Here is a 19,619-nt window from a genome sequence, read left to right as displayed (position 1 = left end):
GTTTGGACACATTTTTATAATTGTAATATTTTTTTACTTTGAATTAAAAAACTCCACTCTTTTTAATATATATATATATACACGTTATATAAATAGAGATAACTTGAAATTTACCGTTAGGTTGGCGCCATTTCCACCTTAACGTCTTTTCCACTGCGAGTTCAGATCCCATACTCCTAGGAATGGCCCCGTTTCGTGCAGCTGCGACTTTATTTCACGCTTCGTGACGTGGCATCATCGGGTTTCTCTTATTTACGATCCTATCATAGACCGTATCGCACCGAATCAGCAGGAACTAATACAATTGACTCCATATTTTAAAGACAAAGAAACACTGGTCTGAATACAAGACTTGAGGAATTATGTAAAATATATATTTATTATATGTGTACAAATTACAGGAGAAGGGCTCTGTTTCTAGGGAGAAGTTCTCCAAAGCCGCATTTTTTCCTGGCTGCGATTAACTTTCCCGGAAAATTCGAGAGGTTTTCTCGCAAATAAAACTTGACCCAAAAGTAAGAGATGCGTTGACTTACTGTATCCAGGTTAGCCACCGCTTCTTTCTATGTTTCTCTGCTATCTCTGCTAAGTGTTAACATGTCCAGTGATGTTAATGACTTGAGAAAGAGTTGTTTTGCTTCTTGTATTTTGTTTGATTGCTGAGAAAAAAATTGAGAACAAAATGCTTTTTTATTGGTATGTTTTTCAGCTAGTTTCTGCTAATGAATGGAAATGAATGCTTTAAATGAATCAAGCCTTTGCATCTCATATCTCCCCGTTAGTTGCTGATTGACTCAAGAAATTTTGATTTTCTTGCAAAAGATTTGTTTACTCTCGTTGAGGTCGGACCTCGACAAGTCCTATATTGTCCCCTATCAGAGTTTTGTGTATTGTGCTGCCCGAACAGGCAAAAGCTATAGTCACCGAAGAGTGAGGACATGATTGCTGAAAAGCCTCCCTCAAGATCTCTATACGCTAGACGTCTTGAGTTCGAGCCTATGAGGTTGCTTTTCTATAACCATACTTCCTCCTGTGAACCCCCTATGGCTGTTAGCAGAGTCGAGGCACATAAACAATTCTAATAGTTGATTTCATCTCTCTAATTTGAGCTCTTCACAGATCTAACCAAAATCAATCTTTTCTTCTTTTCTCAGAAATTGAATTAACGGTATCTGATTTATAATTCTATAAAATTGAGTTGCAGAGGTTGGTCTTACCAATTCCAATGACCTGAATTCCACCGTACTCTTGGACTCTACATGGATATCAAACATCGTCAGAACTAAAGATCTCTTCTGTGATTGTCTTGTTGATTGTGTTTTTTTTTTTTTCTTTTGAATGTTGAAAGATGGAAAAAGACATGACTACAACAACTAAATCAATGGTTTCACTACCTGAGTTGTTCTCTCAGACCACAGTTGCAATACTTGATTGCATTCAAGCTGCCAAGGCTGTCGTCACACAGACCGAGAATTTCGAGAAATTCTCAAATTTCATGGAGAAGATCACACTCATCTTAAAAGATTTGTCAAAATCAAATGTAGATGATTTTGAGAGCTTAAGAAATGGTCTGGATATTGTGAACTTGGAGATTAAAGTTGTGAATCAGCTAGCTCTCGAGTGTGGAAGTAGAAACAAGAGTTATCTCTTGATCAACTGTAGGAAAATCTTGAAGCAATTAGAGAACAGCACGAAAGAGATTTCTCGAGCACTAAATCGTATCCCTTTGGCCCGTTTGGATGATCTGAGAATTATTAATAAGATTACCAGGTTGTGCAAGGATATGGCGGAAGCTGAATATACTCCCAGTGTAATGGAGATTACAGTTTTGGAGATGATTGAGTCTGGTTTACAAGAGAGGAATGTTGATAGATGTTATGCAAATGATTTGTTTGTTTTAATTGCTGAGAGAGTTGGGGTTCCTGATGAAAACTTGGCCATGAAAAAGGAACTCGAAGAGTTAAAGGCCGAAGTACAAGAATCAAAACTTGGAATCAGCATGGCTGAATCTAGAAGAATGGAACAGATTGTTGAGTTGCTTGAAATGGCTGATGTTATGACATCCTATGAGGAGAAAGCCAAGAGGTATGAAAACGAGCGGGACTCACTTGGTACTCAACCTTTGCAGGCTCTCCAGTCATTTTGTTGCCCGATCACTATGGATGTCATGGTGGATCCGGTGGAGATTTCATCGGGTCGGACATTTGAAAGAAGTGCCATCGAGAGATGGTTTGCAGACGGACATAAGGACTGTCCATCAACCTCAATACAATTGGATTCATTGGTTTTACAGCCTAACAGAACTCTTAGACAAACAATTGAAGAATGGAAATACAGGAACAAGATGATCACCATTGTTTCTATCAAACCTAAACTTCAGTCAAATGATGAACACGAAGTGCTTCAATCTCTATGTGAGCTGCAGGATCTATGCAGGGAACGGGAGCTGCACTGTGAGTGGGTGACATTTGAGGGTTATATACCAATTCTCACTGGACTTCTTAGTGCAAAAAATCGTGAAGTAAGAACACAGGCTCTAGCCATTCTCTGCATTCTTGTTAAAGACAGTCATGATAACAAGGTACTTCTAGTTTTACTTCTTTCATATTTACTCCAATTTATTTACTTGGGAATAAACTACATAAACTTGGTTAGAAACTGAGGATAGTAAAATGTTACTTTTTCTGTTTGTTTGTTTAGGTAAGAATTGTTGGGTTATGCTTGCTATGAGATATTGTCCGCTTTGGAGTTCTAAAAACCATTTTTTCACAAATTAGTCTTTTGAGAAAAAACATCTCAATAGGAGAATGATAGCCCTTACCTAAAAGTCAGGATCCATTAGTAGACGTGGGATTGTTATCCCCCTAACACTAGCCGTAGACAAAATGTGGATGTGTTTTTGTCGAGGGGTGGTAATGGTATGGAATCATAATGGATTCTCAAAGACAGCGTTATTATACTGTCCTGCTATTAGGTATTGTTTGCTTTGGATGCCTAAAAAACATCCTCATCGTTTTGTCCTTTGCAAAAAAAGCGTATCTATAGTGTAAGGGGGACCCTCCCTTACTTATAATGCCGTAGTCCAACTCTTGACTATTTGATATTGAATTGTGTTCCCCCTTATCAGAGTTCTTTGACAAAGCTTCTTTCACATTGCCTTTACAGATGAGACTGACTTCCAATTTAAATCAACCACGGCTTAGACTAGTTGATTCATATAGCCCTCCTTAAGAAATAAGATCCAGCAAGATTAAGGCTCAAATCCCAGTATTTACAATGCCAAGCTGCAACTCCATTTATACTACAAAAAACTGACCTCCAATTGAACTTTCACAAGCAATTTAATGTAAAATATATATATTTCTCAAACTGATCTTGTTAACTTTCCAGGAAAGAATTGCAAAAGAAGATGATGCACTCAAATCCATTGTCCGCTCACTTGCTCGCCAAATAAAGGAAAGCAAGTTGGCCTTAGAGTTGTTATTGCAATTATCAAGAAGCAGTGTAGTGCGAGATGTCATTGGAACCATTCAAGGCTGTATATTTCTTGTAGTTAATATGCTAAACAGTGATGACGCTCAAGCTTCTAGAGACTCAAGAGAGCTTTTGGACAATCTTTCTTTTCTTGATAACAATGTTATAGAGATGGCTAAGGCAAATTTCTTCAAACCTTTATTGCACCTTCTTTCTTCAGGTAAGTTCTCCATAACGACTCTCTTGCCTCACTATAATTGTCTATGTACCCTGATTTGGCACGGTGTCGGATGTGAGTTTGTGTCTAATATGAGTGTGTTCAATATTTACCAAGATTTTTTTATATATTAGACGCTAAGTATTTGAAGAATCCGGAAAACGTAATTGATTGAAAAAAAATTAAGCAGGTCAAAGTGCTTGTAAAGGTGTGGCACTATCCTGATCACCTGTGTTCAATTCAAGGTATTGGGATATGAGCTTCAAGGATTCTCCAAATACATGGAAGAATTTTGAAAAATCTGATCATACTTGTTTTGGACACGTACCCATATTCAAAACTTACGTCCTAGTCTGAGTGACACAAGTGGTCAAAGTTGATAGCAGAGTGTCTTGAATTTTTGAAGTCACAATCTGGTTTGATGCAGGACCAGATGATGTGAGGTTTCTGATGGCTAAGACATTGTCTGAAATTGACTTAACTGATCATCATAAACTATCCCTAGTTAAAGATGGGGGAGCACTAGGACCTCTTCTTCAGTTACTCTCTCATGAAGATCTAGGGATGAAAACAGTGGCAGTTAAAGCCCTTCAGAATCTGTCAAGCTTGCCCCAAAATGGGTTGCAGATGATCAAAGAAGGTGCAGTTGGACCATTATTTGAAATCCTTTATTGCCATAGCTTGTCATCCCCAAGTTTGCGTGAACAGGTTGCAGTTGTAATCATGCACCTTGCCAAATCAACTAATAGCCCAGCAGCTGACGATGAGAAAATCTCATTGCTGGAATCTGGTGAAGATATCTTTAAGTTATTTTCATTGATTTCTTTCACGGGACCCAACATTCAAAGAAACATTCTTGAAGCTTTTTGTGCAGTGTGCTGGTCATCTTTAGGTTCAGAAATCAGAGCAAAGTTGAGACAGGTATGCATGCTTCTGAGCTGTTCCAATCTATGTTATCATGTTCAAGAGTTAGTTTCGGGGTCTGACACAGTATACTAAATTTTTTCATATGTTTAGAGGATTATATACATATTTATGTCTGCATATGACACGGTCTGTAAGTGGAAAATCTTGAGTAGCATAGGCTTCAATACATAACATTGGAAAATCCTCTCTGAAATACACTTGGAAAACTAGTTTGTGTAAGGAAACCAGTCTTAGAACTTGGATAAATGACCTTGTGTTAGGCATTTTGAGACTTTGAAGATTGCATCTAACAGCTCCCCTATGAAAATCTTGAGGGATGCCGTTAAATTTGGAGAATTATATCTGTATTTATGTCTGATGACACAGTATGAAATGAAAATCGAGTAACATAGGCTTCATAACGTGGAAAATATTCTCTGAAGTACACCTAGATAAGTTTGCCTGAAGAAACCATTCTTACAACTTGGACAAATGTGCTTATGTTAGGCATTTTCAGACTTTTGAGATTGCATAAAACACCTCCCCTCTGCAAATCTTGAGGAAATGCCAGTAAAATTGGAGAATTATATCGATTCTTGTGTCTGAATATAACACAGTATGGAAATGAAAAATCTGAGTAACATAGGCTTCAAACATGACATGAAACAGTTCACTTGGAAAACTAGTTTGCATAATGAAACCATTCTTAGAATTTGGTAAATGTGCTTATGTTAGGCACTTTCAGACTTTTAAGATTGCACCAAATACCTCCCCTCTGCAAATCTTGAGGGAAAGCTATTAACTCATCTTCTATTACAATTTCTATTTTTGGTGGTTTCACTAAGAAATCAGGAATTTATATCTAATATTTTATTTTATTCAAATGTTTATTTGATCATCAGCTCCCTGCTGTCCAAGTGTTGGTTCAATTATGTGAGGTAAACAACCAAATGGTGAGGGTGAGAGCAAGTGCAGTGAAGTTATTCTATTGCTTGACAATAGATGGCGATGACATCAGTTTCCAGGACCATGTGGGTCAGAGATGCATTGATACATTGCTAAAGATCATAAAATCTCCAACTGATGAAGAAGAGGCCGCTGCAGCTATGGGTATCATCTCGAATCTTCCCAAGGACTTACAGATAACTCAATGGCTTCTAGATTCCGGGGCACTGGATATAATAATCTTTGCTTTCATAACTGGTAGAAACCGAAATGCCTTGAACAAGGAGCATGGAATAGAAGATGCTGTTAGAGCCCTTTGTCGTTTCACTGTTTCAACAAATAAAGAATGGCAGAAAAAGGTTGCTGAAACTGGTGTTGTTCTGGAATTGACAAAATTACTAGTTTCAGGCACTCCTTTAACAAAACAATATGCAGCGGTGTCGCTTAAACAGTTTTCAGAAAGTTCCACCGCAATGAGCCAGCCATTAAAGAAAACGAGAGCTTTCATTTGCTGCTTTGCTGCATCAGAAACAGGCTGCCAAGTACACCGGGGTATATGTACAGTTGAGTCTTCATTTTGCATTTTAGAGGCCGATGCTGTCGAGCCACTGGTTCGGATGCTTGAGGACGGACATTTTGGAGCTGCTGAAGCTTCTTTAGACGCCCTGTTGACGTTGATTGACAATGAAAGATTGCAAAATGGTTGCAAAGTGCTTGACCAAGTAAATGCCATTCCTCCAATTATAAAACTACTGAGTTCAACTTCAACCAAATTGCAGGAAAAAGCATTGGGAGCTCTAGAAAGGATATTTCGGTTGCCTGAGATGAAGCAGAGATACGCGACATTGGCTCAAATGCCAATCGTCGATATAACTCAAAGGGGAAGCAGTGGAATGAAATCAATGGCTGCCAAAGTCCTTGCCCAGTTGAATGTTCTAGGTGAACAGTCTTCATATTTCTAAATCTGATATATGATACAACGCCTGTAATTTTCAAATAAATATCTATTTTTAAACTGGTGAAAAGAACTCCAATTTTCTTCTCTTTTTTCTTTAATTTAAAAAACCAATCAATTGATCCTGTCTGGTAATCAATTTGATTTCGGAAAAATAAAGAATACTGCACATTAATTACAAAGGTAATTTATCAAAAGAATTCCAGAAGCATTATGTACAAGAGATTAGTTCAAAGTAGTAACATGTAATAGTAGGTAACCGGACAGCCGTCAGCCTAAACACCATTTGCAGTTGGAATCCCCACCATTGAAGGCCAATGCTCCTCGCTTGCAGTGTAAGGAATAGCAACACAGTCATAAATGTGGTCCCGGCTTCAAGACCGCCCGAGAGGACATACTTGTAACATCACCAATCCGGTCGGTATTTGAAAATGACGTATCCAGAAACGAAGCTAATGATAAACCGACTTCTGAAGTTCACCGTGGTGGCTGGTGGCATCATAGCTGTTGAACCTAAGAGGACAGGCATGTGTATAAGATGGATCCATTGCTTATTGGGGTACGCGTTGTGTGCTAGCCATACTAGGAGAGGTGCCACTGCTCCACTAAGAAAGAACCAATTGACATTACTGTATTCACCTTTGGTTCCGAATATTCTACGGGGTCCAACGAACCCCCATATGACTGACACATCGAAGAACACGCGGTCCATCGGGCAAGTCCATGGACTGTCAGGTGGCAACAATGAGGTATCACAAAGATGGGGAATCTTTCCATGAGCCACCATGCAATTATGGTGCACACCAAAACTGCCACAAGTGTTCCCATCACCTGCAATGCCAAATTATATGTCGACATTATCGATTTACAATCAACTTTTTCAAGAGATTGATGTTTTTCAGGATTGTAAACAGAGAATTGACCTGTGCCATGAACATTGATTGAGGTGGAATCTTCATGTAATGACCGATCTTGAAGTCTGAAACAAAGGTTAGAGCTTGAGTCATGATAATGTATCCATACACCTTGAAGCTATTCGCAACCAGCAGCTTTGGGCACAAATATCCGATCACATATTCGGTAAAAGTGTTCAAACCTGGTGCCTGCAGACGCATAAAAGCACACAAAAACCATAGTATGTACAAATTACGAGTTGGAACTTTCTTCCAACCTGATTTATGGTAGCAGCAATAATACCATTTGGAAGGATGAAGAAAAATGCAATGGCACAAGCTACTAACACACCCCACCATGGCAACTGAAGTGACTCGTTGTAGTATTGGCAAGTGAACAGAACAAGGCCGATGTTCGAGATAAGGATGAAAACAAACCACCATGTCGGAACAAACTTGTACTTCATAAGCTTCATGTGAATATCCATCTTCTTATCACCTTTAAAAGCAGTCTTTGTTTGTCTCCATAGGTCTCTGCATGTAGCAGCAGAAAATGAGAAAAAGAAATTGAGATTTATATAACGTTTTCGTATCATGTCAAGGTCGAAGCCTCTTTACCTTTCATCGAAAATCGTGGCAGTTAACGTAGCAAATCCGAAGTGCTGAGATGAACTCCCCCGTTCTGCCGATAAACCATTTCGTCAAGATGAAACATGGGATTAACAATGCTCAAGATGTCATACGATTCACCATTTGACTTGAAAAGTGCACCGGAAAAGATGGGGAGGTTCTTCACTTTGTAGACATCGAACCGATACGAGACTGGTGTGATGACATAAATCACGAGTATAAAATAAATCTACTTTTTTTTTTTTAAATTGATCCGCACATCCCTCGAAACTACTAAAATTTGGTACACACAATTACATAATCTTTTATTCAATTTCTAATTATTTAATTCTACTATCATATTATATTTATAATTTAATTTAAATTATGCATGTTAAATTTTAAATAAATTAAAGATATGTAACTATTTGTTCAATAAAAGCTTAAACCTTAATATACATTAAAAACAACATTCTCATGTATAAAATTTAAATAAATAAAAAACCATTCTCACTTGATATCATAAAACATCATATCCAAAATTTTGTTAAAATATTAATCATACACAATATTAAAAAGACTACTTGTTTTAAGTAATATAAATGAATCCCTGTACTTACTCTAATACTATCAAGTATTACATAAAAATCTTGATAATATATGCTGATATATCATAAATGATAGTATTGTTTTTCCAAGATCCAAATTCCAAATCATTCCTTCAATTGGCAGACATCGATGAACTTCTGAACAGCATTGTGGTACTGGGTTCCCTGTAATAAAACCAAACCAACAGTTTATAACTTAAAACGCATAAAAAATTTACCCATGCATCGTTAAAAACATAAATTCTCAACAGATCAACAGTTTTGAAACAAAATGTACATCATAGGATCACAGTGTTCTAAGTTCAAGTGCAGGCTATCTGATATACAAGGCATAGAAGTAGAAACAGCATGGTTTCAGAAACTTCGAGGGCTTTCTCATTGAAAAATAGAGAGCTAATACTCTTACAAATGCAGATAATGACAATTTACTTAGAGAAATAACCGCAAAGATCTCAAGGGACTACCTCTTCTGCTTTTGTGACATTTCATTGGGATGGTCATGGTGCTCAGGACATCTGTTGTTAGGGATCATCACAAAAGCAACCCACTAGATCTCTGTCACTAACATTTTATTTTTCTTGATGTACTCATTTTCAACACCCGTATCTAAAAAATCTCAGAATATGGACGTAGAGATATGACCCTCTAGATATATGAAAAAAGATAGAGAGAAATGGATATACTCATGTCAAACACATACAAATAGTCTGATCAACATAGCTCTAAATAACCCTTTCCCACATTAGCACTGAACAGATCAACCCTAAGCTCACAATTACTGTTTTTAGTCAATATGACCATGCCTTAAGTCTAGAGAGGCCGCAGTGAACAGGTCACAAGCAGCCAAACTAGCCCTTTGAAATAAGGGACCAAAAGGAGGACAAACGATATGGTAAATCTACTGCAGATTATTTTTGCCAAACTAAAACCTACCTGACACTTTGAAGGATTTGGCATAACTGTCATTGAAGCATTAATCTGGGGCAAGTTAGATCATCGAAAGTCAATAGTTCAAATAACCCGATCCATTGTGTATGGATGCAATGTTGGGCATTTAGAAAATAACATCCTTAAGTGATTTAATTATCTCAAGAACAAGGCCATTTGATGTGGCTTGAGTGATTTAAAATGGGGTAGATTCAAGCCTTATAATGTGTTTTCTGTGTTGGAAAAGAAACTCATTTCAAGGATCAAGGAAAAGAGGAAATAAACTACCTCCCAATAAAGTTGGTTGCAGTCCATGCATTGCCAAAATTCTAAATTCTTGTCAAACAAGCAGTTCGGAATTTTTTGGAAGCCCTTTGCAGCTTCAATGGCCTCTTCTACTGTCAGCGGCTTTTGGATAAATCTCCCATTGCATTTTGTGCACCTCGACATCAGCTGATCCTCACTAATTTTCAATTGGAAAGCCTCAATTACCTACAAAACAATTAAGATGTTTTACGCCTGCAGAGTACATTTTTATCATTATATTTTTACTTTCGCCTTCATAAACCTCCTTATTTTTTGGTCTCCAAATACCAATATGAACTTGCAGGATCACAAATCTCCTTACAAGTATGACTGCAAACACACCTCAAGTAGCTGTTCGTTTTTCAGAAGATTATTCACCCTATATATTTGATTCTTTATCAGATACTGGTGTCTCAATAGCTTGGCATCTCGGGTTAAAAGCACCCTCTTCTCCTTGTATGCTTGATCTATTAGCTCCCTAAAAGCACATAAAGTTTGACAAAAAAGTTAATGCTCCCATTGCTAATATATATTCAGAAAATAAGGTACCAATATAAACATTCAGAATTATGAAACAAAGATAAACAGAAATATACATCTTCCAAACTTTGATGAGAGGACAACCTGGGTTCTGGTTTTCTGGAATGTGGAACTGCAGCATCTACACCAACACAACGAAGATGTTTTGCCAAGCCTTCAACCTAAATAAGTACCATGTTATACTCCCACCAACAACAGTATAAACAGTAATAGCATAGTCTTTAAATTCTCCGGTAGTGTTATTTCAAAGGATTCCTAGAATAAAACTAAATTGCTGATGGTAAAAGAGAGAATTGCATTGCAGACTACATTGAGCAAATAAACAATTTACTTACCATCACGTCACACAAAAACTTAGGGCATCCATCACCCCCCAAGGAAATATCCCATGGTGGGGGGCCTTGCCAATCACCATAATTCTCTAGCTGCTTTTCTTCACAAACAACCACTGAGGACAGTCTTTTTCCTTTCCTTCTGGAAGCTTTTGGATTTCTATCAGATACCCGCAAGAAAAGTTTTTCACCATATTTTCTTACAATCTTCCAGAGAGATTCATCCATAGGCTTGGTTTTTCTTATGACCTCCACTCCCCTGGCTATTCTTTCACATTCTTCAGAAGAAGCAGTAGCTTGGACAATATCCAGTGCATTGCAAAATTTTCTCCCAACAAGTTTATTCTCACAATCAGGCATCTCAAGAATACCCTTCAATCCTAAACTAACATTAGATTGATGTTGTTCGTTGACATGATTACACAAAGGCCCTGTGATAAAAGGTGGTCCAGATGTTTTCAACCTAACTCATAAGATAATTCAGTGAAACTGGATAAGCAAATAAGAATCTCATGTGATAATGATAAGAAATGCCTTGTTCATAAAGACATTCAAGTAATAAAACATGATTTTCCACTGAAAAGCTCAATAAATGGAAGGACATTGTTCAAACAGCAAGTGGAACCTTAATAATGCAAGGTACAGGATACACATTATGGCAGTAGCAAATACAAATAAAAATCCATCTGGCGAGGAAAGAAAGTTAGGCGCAGAGATTTGGAAAAAAAATGGGAAAAGAAAAGTTGGCTAAACTCTAACATGATAGGAACATATTTTAATTTGCTTAATTGAAACATTATCACAAAAGCAGCAGTATTTGGAGACAATTTTTGTTTGCATGGTGGCGTCGAATATACCATCTATAGATAGAATGCTAAAACAAAATGAACAAAACATATTAAAAAATAAATATAAAAGTTGTTTAGACCTTGCTCTTATTACTGTGTGACATTTTACTTTTCATCGACCAATCCATAGTTGGAGAAAAAGGTTCCAGAAAGGTTATACTGAGAGATGTTAAGGGCTTATGGCCGCTTTTGAAAAAATGTCCAACCGTCATGAAACAACATAACTCCTAAGACAACAATTCTGCAAAATATCTTAAACCTTTCTGTATGCTTTACAGTTTTGCATACTCACCACAATCATACAGTAAGATTCAATATCCATCACATCACCAACAAGAAATGCAGAAATTTGATTATATAGCATCTTTTAGCTTCCTATTTGCAAAACCAAATTATACCATAGGATGTGTGGAAAAGTAATCTAGAAACCATAAATGCATTAAAATAATTCCCAGCAACAGCAAATAATGTAATACCAGAAATTATATGAATAAAGTAATGAAAGGTTACAAAGGGTAACAAACTAAAATGCTACGTAGTTTATCAATATATGCACATGCTCATTTTCTAAAAGAGAGCTATCACAGGCATGACCTAAATACTTTAGAGACTAAACTTGGATGGAACACTATGTCTAGCTTTCTTAAACATTGAATAGCTCGAAAGATGAACAAACATTTCAAAAAGACAGAAATACTATCCTATTAGCACAAGGAAACTGATGACAAACTACACATTTCAAATTCACCTTCTTTGATAACCTTGGCCTGGAAGATTTTGAATATTCCAAGCAAGCAGTGTGCATCTTTAGCTGCATATCTTATCTGCTCTTCTGTAAGAGGACGATGTGACCAATCACTACATTGAAGTTCCTAGAAAAGATTCGAGTACATTAACAAATTGCCACATAATCCTATAGGAACTATAGAACCTGCCAAGTGCCTTTCTGAAAGCTAGCAAGTTAGTGGTTAATTCAACTTAACCAATAGAAGGAGAGAGTGTAAGAGACTTCTAAACCTAACCAACAAAGGGAAAGAAAAAAATGGAAACAGATTTTTTCCACCATTTAAGATTTAGTAAGTAGAAAACGTACATCATTCTGATCTTTCTGCTTCTTTACGTGAATTGAAACGGAAAATATATATCATTCTTCTATAAGTAAAAACCAGCGTGTTTGAAGAGTTACATAGCGAATCACATATTATCCTTTTCATTTATTATCATCAAAATTTCTTGATACCATTTCTAGGATAATATTTATTCGTAACTATACTGGGCTGAGCTAGTAAGCACTCAGTAAAACATAGATATTACGGTGGCATTATATCATAATTAAAGCAAGAAAATATGGAAATATCCTGCATTTTTCAAACACGCACACAAACCAATAGAATTCTGAATTCCCAACCCAACAAATATTACCAAAAAAGTAACTATAGAAAATTAATGAAAAATTGGTTGCTTAAAAACCCATACCTTTGAAAGATGAAGACCCAAAATTTCTTCACATATTGCTGACAAACTCTTTGTATCCTTTGATATTTTCTTCCCTTGTTTATGTTGCAAAAACTTGTATATGTTTGTGATGTCCATATAGGGCTCCACCTATTTACCATTGTTACACAAAGCCTTACCACATTCTTACAGTGAATTTTTTATTGAACAAATTTGAAAAGAAAAACTTACTTGATCAAAGCCAGGATTGCCTCCTTGAGCACGAAAAGTGGACGACAAATAAATCAAATCTTGCTTGAACTTAAACCCTAATTTCAAAATATCTGGTGAGACAAGCACGTCCTTTATCAATTCCCATATCGAAGGTAGAGGAAGAGAGGAGAGATCCAGCAAGAAGACAACCGACTCGTCCCATCCGGCAGAGTCGTCTCCGATTTGACACGCGAGTTGGAGGAGGGTGACTGTGGGGAAAGTGGACCGTTGGGACCGAACCGGCTTCCATTCGGCATCGAGTCCGATGACTGTGGATTTAGACAGGGTGCGCGTCAGGTGAGTGAACTCGGACGAGTCGATCGACGAAACTATGTGGGTATCCATATTGTAAGAGAAATTTTCAGTTGGATTTGTGCAAATTTAAATGGGATTTACTTTTTTCTGAGCCTTTCTTCACCTTTTGGGCCATTGTAAATTACATTTGGGCTTTGCTTTATTTAGCATTCAAATTTTGCTAATTATAAGATGGTGATGCTGATGTGATGCAAAAATTTTACAATTATTTTATTGTAGACTATAATTTAGCTATTCTTTTTCTAAAGTGAGTTTTTATTTAAATATTTGTTTCTCAAATTATGATTTTTTATTAAATTTTTAAATGTTATTTTAATATTTTATTAACTCGACACTCATGAATGTCGAAATTTATATAAATACAATCAAATCGAAACTCAATTCTTATAATTGTCAAAGTTAAGTATTGATTTCAAATATTCATATTGAATCTAATTTATAACGACCATGATACCCATGAATGTAAAAACACAGCTGAGATTTTGTATATTCTTTTTCGGACTTTAAACATTAAAATTAGAAAATCTTAAATTCCAACACTTAAAATTGAAGAATAATTTCTTATCATTTTACCCAAAATATTACAAATGTAAGGTTTTTTAGATTTGTACATTATTTACAAAGGAACACAAAACTATTAATTCCTAGCTATATGTTTTGATCCCATTGAGATCAGTAATCAGTGAAAGATGCATGCAATGCACTTTATTGTCGATTTTTTGGTATTTATATCTTTTAATCATGTATGGCGTGTTTATAACTTCAGGTGACCGTTAATTAATTAGTGTTTTTAACCATAAAATTTTCATCTGCATCCTATCAAAATTATTTTATTTCTCGAGTATTATATCATTATATCTTCTAATATTGTTGTCGCTTCACTCATATAAAAACTGAAAAATAGGCGTCTCATACGTCTATCTAAACATAATCTTTGGCACACACTAAAACTTAGTCATTTGAGATGTTGCATATAAATAAGCCATCATATTTGTTGTTTTAATTTTACTGCCTAATAATTAATTTTTGGATTACGGTGAACTTGAACATCTCTATCTTTTATAGTATGTGATTTCACCATGTTTGTGGCAATATACCATCAAGGAAATTTGGGTTAAGTAAGAAAATTGGATAGGTTATATCTAGTTGGCTACTTAAATTTTAAAGTGTTTTATTTTAGTCACTCAAAATAAAATATTTATAATTTGGTCACTCAAATTTTAGGGTATTTTCATTTTAATTTCCCAAATTTTAAATCTCTAACGACAATTAGCTTTACACGTTGTACTATGTTTAAACTTTTATTTTGGTCATTCAACTTTAAAATCACTTTTATTTCAGTCATCTAAAATATATATTTTTTCTAATTATTTATTAGGTAATTAAAGTGAAAAGAAAGTAAGAATTAAAATAATACACAAAATTGTCAAATTATACTTATTTATTTTATTGCCTAAAATTCTAAAATTTTATTAGTCTGTCTCTAACCCATTATTATACACCTTGGTTTATAAATGCAAGACTCTACTTGATCAACTTCAGCATTATCAATTAAAGTGTACGTTTAAGGAGGGTAATCAATATGTGGATGTGCTTGCGAGATTAAGGTGCTGCTTTTCAAATCCCTCGTAATCAGATTTTAAAGTTTCTATTAGCTATTTTCTTATTTGTTCGCAGCCTTTGAACTATTTAATTTCCGTTATGTGAGCCAAGGCCACGATAAAACTGATATATACAGGTTTTTTACAAAAATAATATAAAAAAATTAAAAATTACTAAAATGTTATAAAATTTTTTTATTTACCAAAATATATATAATTTTTTTTGTTTACCAAAATATATAAAAAAAACAGAAAAAAAATCTGGATTGATTTGACAACTCCCTGGGACAAGGGAACACTGTTGGCGGCACCAAACAAGGGAACCACATTGGCGGCACCAAACAAGGGTTCCTGTTATGCACCACTCGTGTTATAAACACGAACTCATCCATTGAAACAAGAAAATCAGAAGAAAAGAAAAGAAAGAAGAGGTGTTGCGAAAAAAAGAGAAAAGAGAGAAAGAGAAGAAAAAGAAGTTATTTTCTAAAAATAATTGATTATTTTGTTGTTATTGTTTTGTATAATTTGTATTTTTTTAGTTTAGTTATTAAGATTAAAATCAATAAAACTCAAATTAATAGTTTTAGTTAGGGTTTTATTATCAAAATATTACAAAAAATAAAAATTTTATAGTATTATTATTATTATTATTATTATTATTATTATTATTATTATTATTATTATTATTAAGATGTTACTTAGTATTATTGTTAGTAAAAATTACTATTATTTTATAGTTAGTTATTAATAATTTTAGTTAGTATTATTTTGTATATAAAATTATTAATATTATTATTGTGTTAGTTATTAGGATTAGTGGTTAAATGGCTTTCATGTGCAAAATTGAATATTGAAACATTAATTTTTTTTATTTAAGTTATTTATTATCCGTGCGAGATGTTTTACGAGATTTTGTTTATTTTTTGACAGATTAAATATTGAAGATGGATGCTAAGTTTTTTGTATGCGTTTATTTCGACGGTGTCATCTTGACAACAAGTGTTGGATGTGTATTTGAATGTCAGCAACAAATAGCAATGAGATTTAATAAAAATGTCTCGTTTGATGAAATGGAGGCATATAACCTTAAATTAAGCTTTAATATAATGCAACTTTAAAATAATTAAATTGGTAAAAAGAAATTGAACAATAACCACAATAACTTAAACTAGAATAATTAAATTAGAATAATTAAATTGATACAAAAAAGTACAAACGTGTTAATGTACAAACATGTGCCATGGGATCTGCATCATGCTGGGCCATGGTTATTGTTCAATTTCTTTTTACCAATATAATTATTTTAAAGTTGCATTATATTAAAGCTTAATTTAAGGTTATATGCCTCCATTTTCGATATAATATTAATAATTCTGAACGCCATATACTATTTTATAACTTAATTTGGATACAATGTAATCATAATCATTTGCATAGTTTTTTATCATTACACATAAAAATTTTACAATATTAGGTCAATTAATACCCGATCCGGACGACTGTCCAACATGAAAGTTTCGGTTAAGGCATTTATTCCGACTATGACCACTTAACCTGCATATTCCACAACGCTTTCCGTCAGACTTCTCCCTGATGTCCATTTCATTACGGATTCTGCTTGACTGCGGACGACCTCTTGGATTCCTCCGCAGCCCTCTGTCTGGGAGAAGCTCGAAAGTCGTCAAAGGCACCTCCCACGTTGATAGGTCAGGCAAGACGGGGAACTCATTTTCCCAGACACGCAATGTGCGCTCCAGCGTGTACACATCATCGACATATTGTTCAACATTGACGTTAACTTTAGCACACGCTGCCACGATATGCGCACAGGGATAATAAAGTGTTTCGAACCTTCTGCACTCGCACCGTCGGTTCCGGAGATCAACTCCGTAGGACCTAGTTGGTATACCAGGTCGACGACTGATGCTCTCAGTAACTCGAAATGTTTCCAGTCGTCGTGAATATATTTCTACATTCATTGACCTCGCCAACCGATGGTTTGCGACCATTGTATCCCTGACATGTTCGACAAACACATGTCCCGCCTCAATCTGGTCGGCTTGCTGCTGACCCATTCTTGGTATCAAAGTAGCTAGCCTGTAGAAAGTAGCAGAAAATACAGATGCAATCGGAAGATGACGTGTTTTTAACAAAACAGCGTTGATCCCCTCGACTAAGTTTGTGGTCATTTGGCCATAACGAAAGCCCTCGTCAAAACTTTGAGCCCATTGCCACAGCTCCATTGTGCCCAACCATTGTCGAAAAGATGTGTTTGTCTGCCCCTCCATGTCACTCTTAAGTCGGATCATTTTTTGCCGGAACATATGTGGCTCTAACTCGTACGCTGCACACGTATTAAGAAAAATAAGTTCTAGTAACTCCATAACATGAAACATTACAACTTATAATGAAAATATAAGGTTATCATTTACCCATTGCCACGACTTGTCTCTTCCAGTCTGCATTCTTGTAATCTTTGTGGAAGTTAGCCGCAATATGACGGATGCAGTAAACGGATCTTCACGGCACACCGGAACGCCTGATTGCTGCAATTAAACCCTTCCCTCTATCGGAGATGATGCAAATGTTATCGTTGCTAATAACATACCTCCGCAGGTTTGTGAGGAAGAATTCCCAAAACTCCATATTCTCTTTATCTACGATAGCAAATGCTATCGGGAGCACGTTTCTGTTGCCGTCTTGAGCAACTGCAAGAAGTAGGATCTGTGTATATTTTCCATACAGCCAGGTCCCATCCACCTGCACAAGTGGCTTGCAGTGGGGAAATGCCCGCACACATGGATCGAACGTCCAGAACATCCAATGGAAAATCCTTTTTGCGGTATGAATCGGTCATCCGGCCGTAATATGGCCTTGTCGCAACTCAATCACGCCTCTCGGTACATACTCCCGCATAGCGACTATCCAACCTTGAAGCTCGTTATCGATGAATCGTAATCTCCATACAGCTTGCTCCATCGCCATCTGCTTAGCAATCCATGCCTTCCGATATGAGACTCGATCATCGAATCGTGCTTGTATTTCTGCAATCGATCAAAAACTTTAATGGTCGGCATGTCCTTCACCATTGGCATGATACACGTCTGATTGTTTCGAATCAAGTTTTCCATGATCTTCATCATACGTGTTGATGTGCATGTATGAGGACCAACAAATTTTCGTATCTCCCACATCGAGAACTTTTAATGAATGCATTTCGACTTTTGAGTCAATTGCAGCCTTCCGCTGCCTTCTAACACTCCCCAACATATATTGTCGGAGTAGACACTGTGACTTTATAATCAACTGATATATTCATGTTGTACCGTTTGATGGCATATACACACTCTTCTTTACAGCTAAATCTCTGGCCTATGAATAACTCCTCATCATCAGATGTTACGGCCAGCCCGTGACGATGAACTATTTCAGGGTACTCTGGGAACTCAACTACATACGCTGCGTCGGGGTCTATGAGCGACATGTGTGGCCCAGGATTATTGTGTATCAAAATATGCCGCATCTGCTCCCTGATCGAAGAAGCGTTAATGTCTTCATCGTTGATATCATCAGGTACATCGTCCACATCGGGATCACCGTCACTATCGACCTCTTCATCCCAATGATCGCCACCACCTTCTTCTTCGCAACCACATTCTTCTTCACCACCAACCATATCAACATCGGGTGTAATATTCAGGTCGATACCGATCCCACCCATAGTTGATTCACTATCAACGTATGATATTGGAGCCACCATCCGCGGTTCTTCAGCCCCGTCTTCTTCATCGATGCATTTTGCTCCATACCGACTAACTCAAAGAAATAAGTGAATCGGTGCATTCTTGTCACTCCTGTTCCCACAGAGAGATCGACCATTGTCTCAACGTCTTCATCGTCGCAAGTTCCATTTCATTTAATTTGACCGGATTTGTCGAACCCGAAACTTGTAGAAAATTTTACTATCCTTCTCCCACAACGTCTTAAAATTTTTGCATTAATCATTGCCTTCATTTCATCAAACGAGACATTTCTATTAAATCTCATTGCTATTTGTTGTCGACATTCAAATACACATCCAACACTTGTTGTCAAGATGACTCAAATCGAAATAAACGCATACAAAAACTTAGCATCCATCTTCAATATTTAATCATCAAAAATAAACAAAATCTCGTAAAACATCTCGCACGGATAATAAATAACTTAAATAAAAAATTAATATTTCAATATTCAATTTTGTACATGAAAGCCATTTAACCACTAATCCTAATAACTAACACAATAATAATATTAATAATTTTATATACAAAATAATACTAACTAAAATTATTAATAACTAACTATAAAAATAATACTAATTTTTACTAACAATAATACTAAGTAACATCTTAATAATAATAATAATAATAATAATAATAATAATAATAATAATA

At 35.9% G+C, this 19,619-nt stretch overlaps 2 protein-coding genes and 1 pseudogene across 6 annotated transcripts; 1 reads left to right on the top strand and 2 right to left on the bottom strand.

The window, feature by feature from the left end:
* Positions 1–338: 338 nt before the first annotated feature.
* Positions 339–6,584, top strand: LOC105800168 (U-box domain-containing protein 44). Of its 3 annotated transcripts, none has more exons than XM_052621410.1 (5): positions 339–545; positions 1,349–2,581; positions 3,391–3,694; positions 4,119–4,612; positions 5,500–6,584. In XM_052621410.1, exons 2-5 carry the CDS (start codon positions 1,349–1,351, stop codon positions 6,502–6,504), a joined length of 3,036 nt encoding a protein of 1,011 aa, XP_052477370.1. In that variant the 5' UTR covers positions 339–545; the 3' UTR covers positions 6,505–6,584. The 3 variants fall into 3 exon arrangements, with proteins under 3 accessions (XP_052477370.1, XP_012486569.1, XP_052477369.1); XM_012631115.2 differs by having other exon boundaries at positions 1,205–2,581; XM_052621409.1 differs by having other exon boundaries at positions 1,155–2,581.
* LOC105797738 (oligopeptide transporter 6-like) lies at positions 6,559–8,460 on the bottom strand (annotated as a pseudogene).
* A 37-nt stretch (positions 8,461–8,497) lies between these two features.
* LOC105800167 (uncharacterized) lies at positions 8,498–13,636 on the bottom strand. 3 transcript variants are annotated; one of them, XM_012631110.2, is made up of 9 exons: positions 13,247–13,636; positions 13,037–13,165; positions 12,309–12,432; positions 10,716–11,143; positions 10,465–10,541; positions 10,183–10,318; positions 9,823–10,026; positions 9,541–9,585; positions 8,498–8,772 (listed from the first exon to the last, which is right to left on the bottom strand). In XM_012631110.2, exons 1-9 carry the CDS (start codon positions 13,610–13,612, stop codon positions 8,713–8,715), a joined length of 1,569 nt encoding a protein of 522 aa, XP_012486564.1. In that variant the 5' UTR covers positions 13,613–13,636; the 3' UTR covers positions 8,498–8,712. The 3 variants fall into 3 exon arrangements, with proteins under 3 accessions (XP_012486564.1, XP_012486565.1, XP_012486566.1); XM_012631111.2 differs by having other exon boundaries at positions 9,541–9,566; XM_012631112.2 differs by lacking the exon at positions 9,541–9,585 and having other exon boundaries at positions 13,247–13,634.
* Between the last annotated feature and the right edge of the window lie 5,983 nt (positions 13,637–19,619).

This window comes from Gossypium raimondii, chromosome 9 (assembly GCF_025698545.1).
Source record: "Gossypium raimondii isolate GPD5lz chromosome 9, ASM2569854v1, whole genome shotgun sequence".
Lineage (NCBI taxonomy): Eukaryota > Viridiplantae > Streptophyta > Magnoliopsida > Malvales > Malvaceae > Gossypium > Gossypium raimondii.
This window is presented reverse-complemented; position numbering and strand designations above follow the sequence as displayed.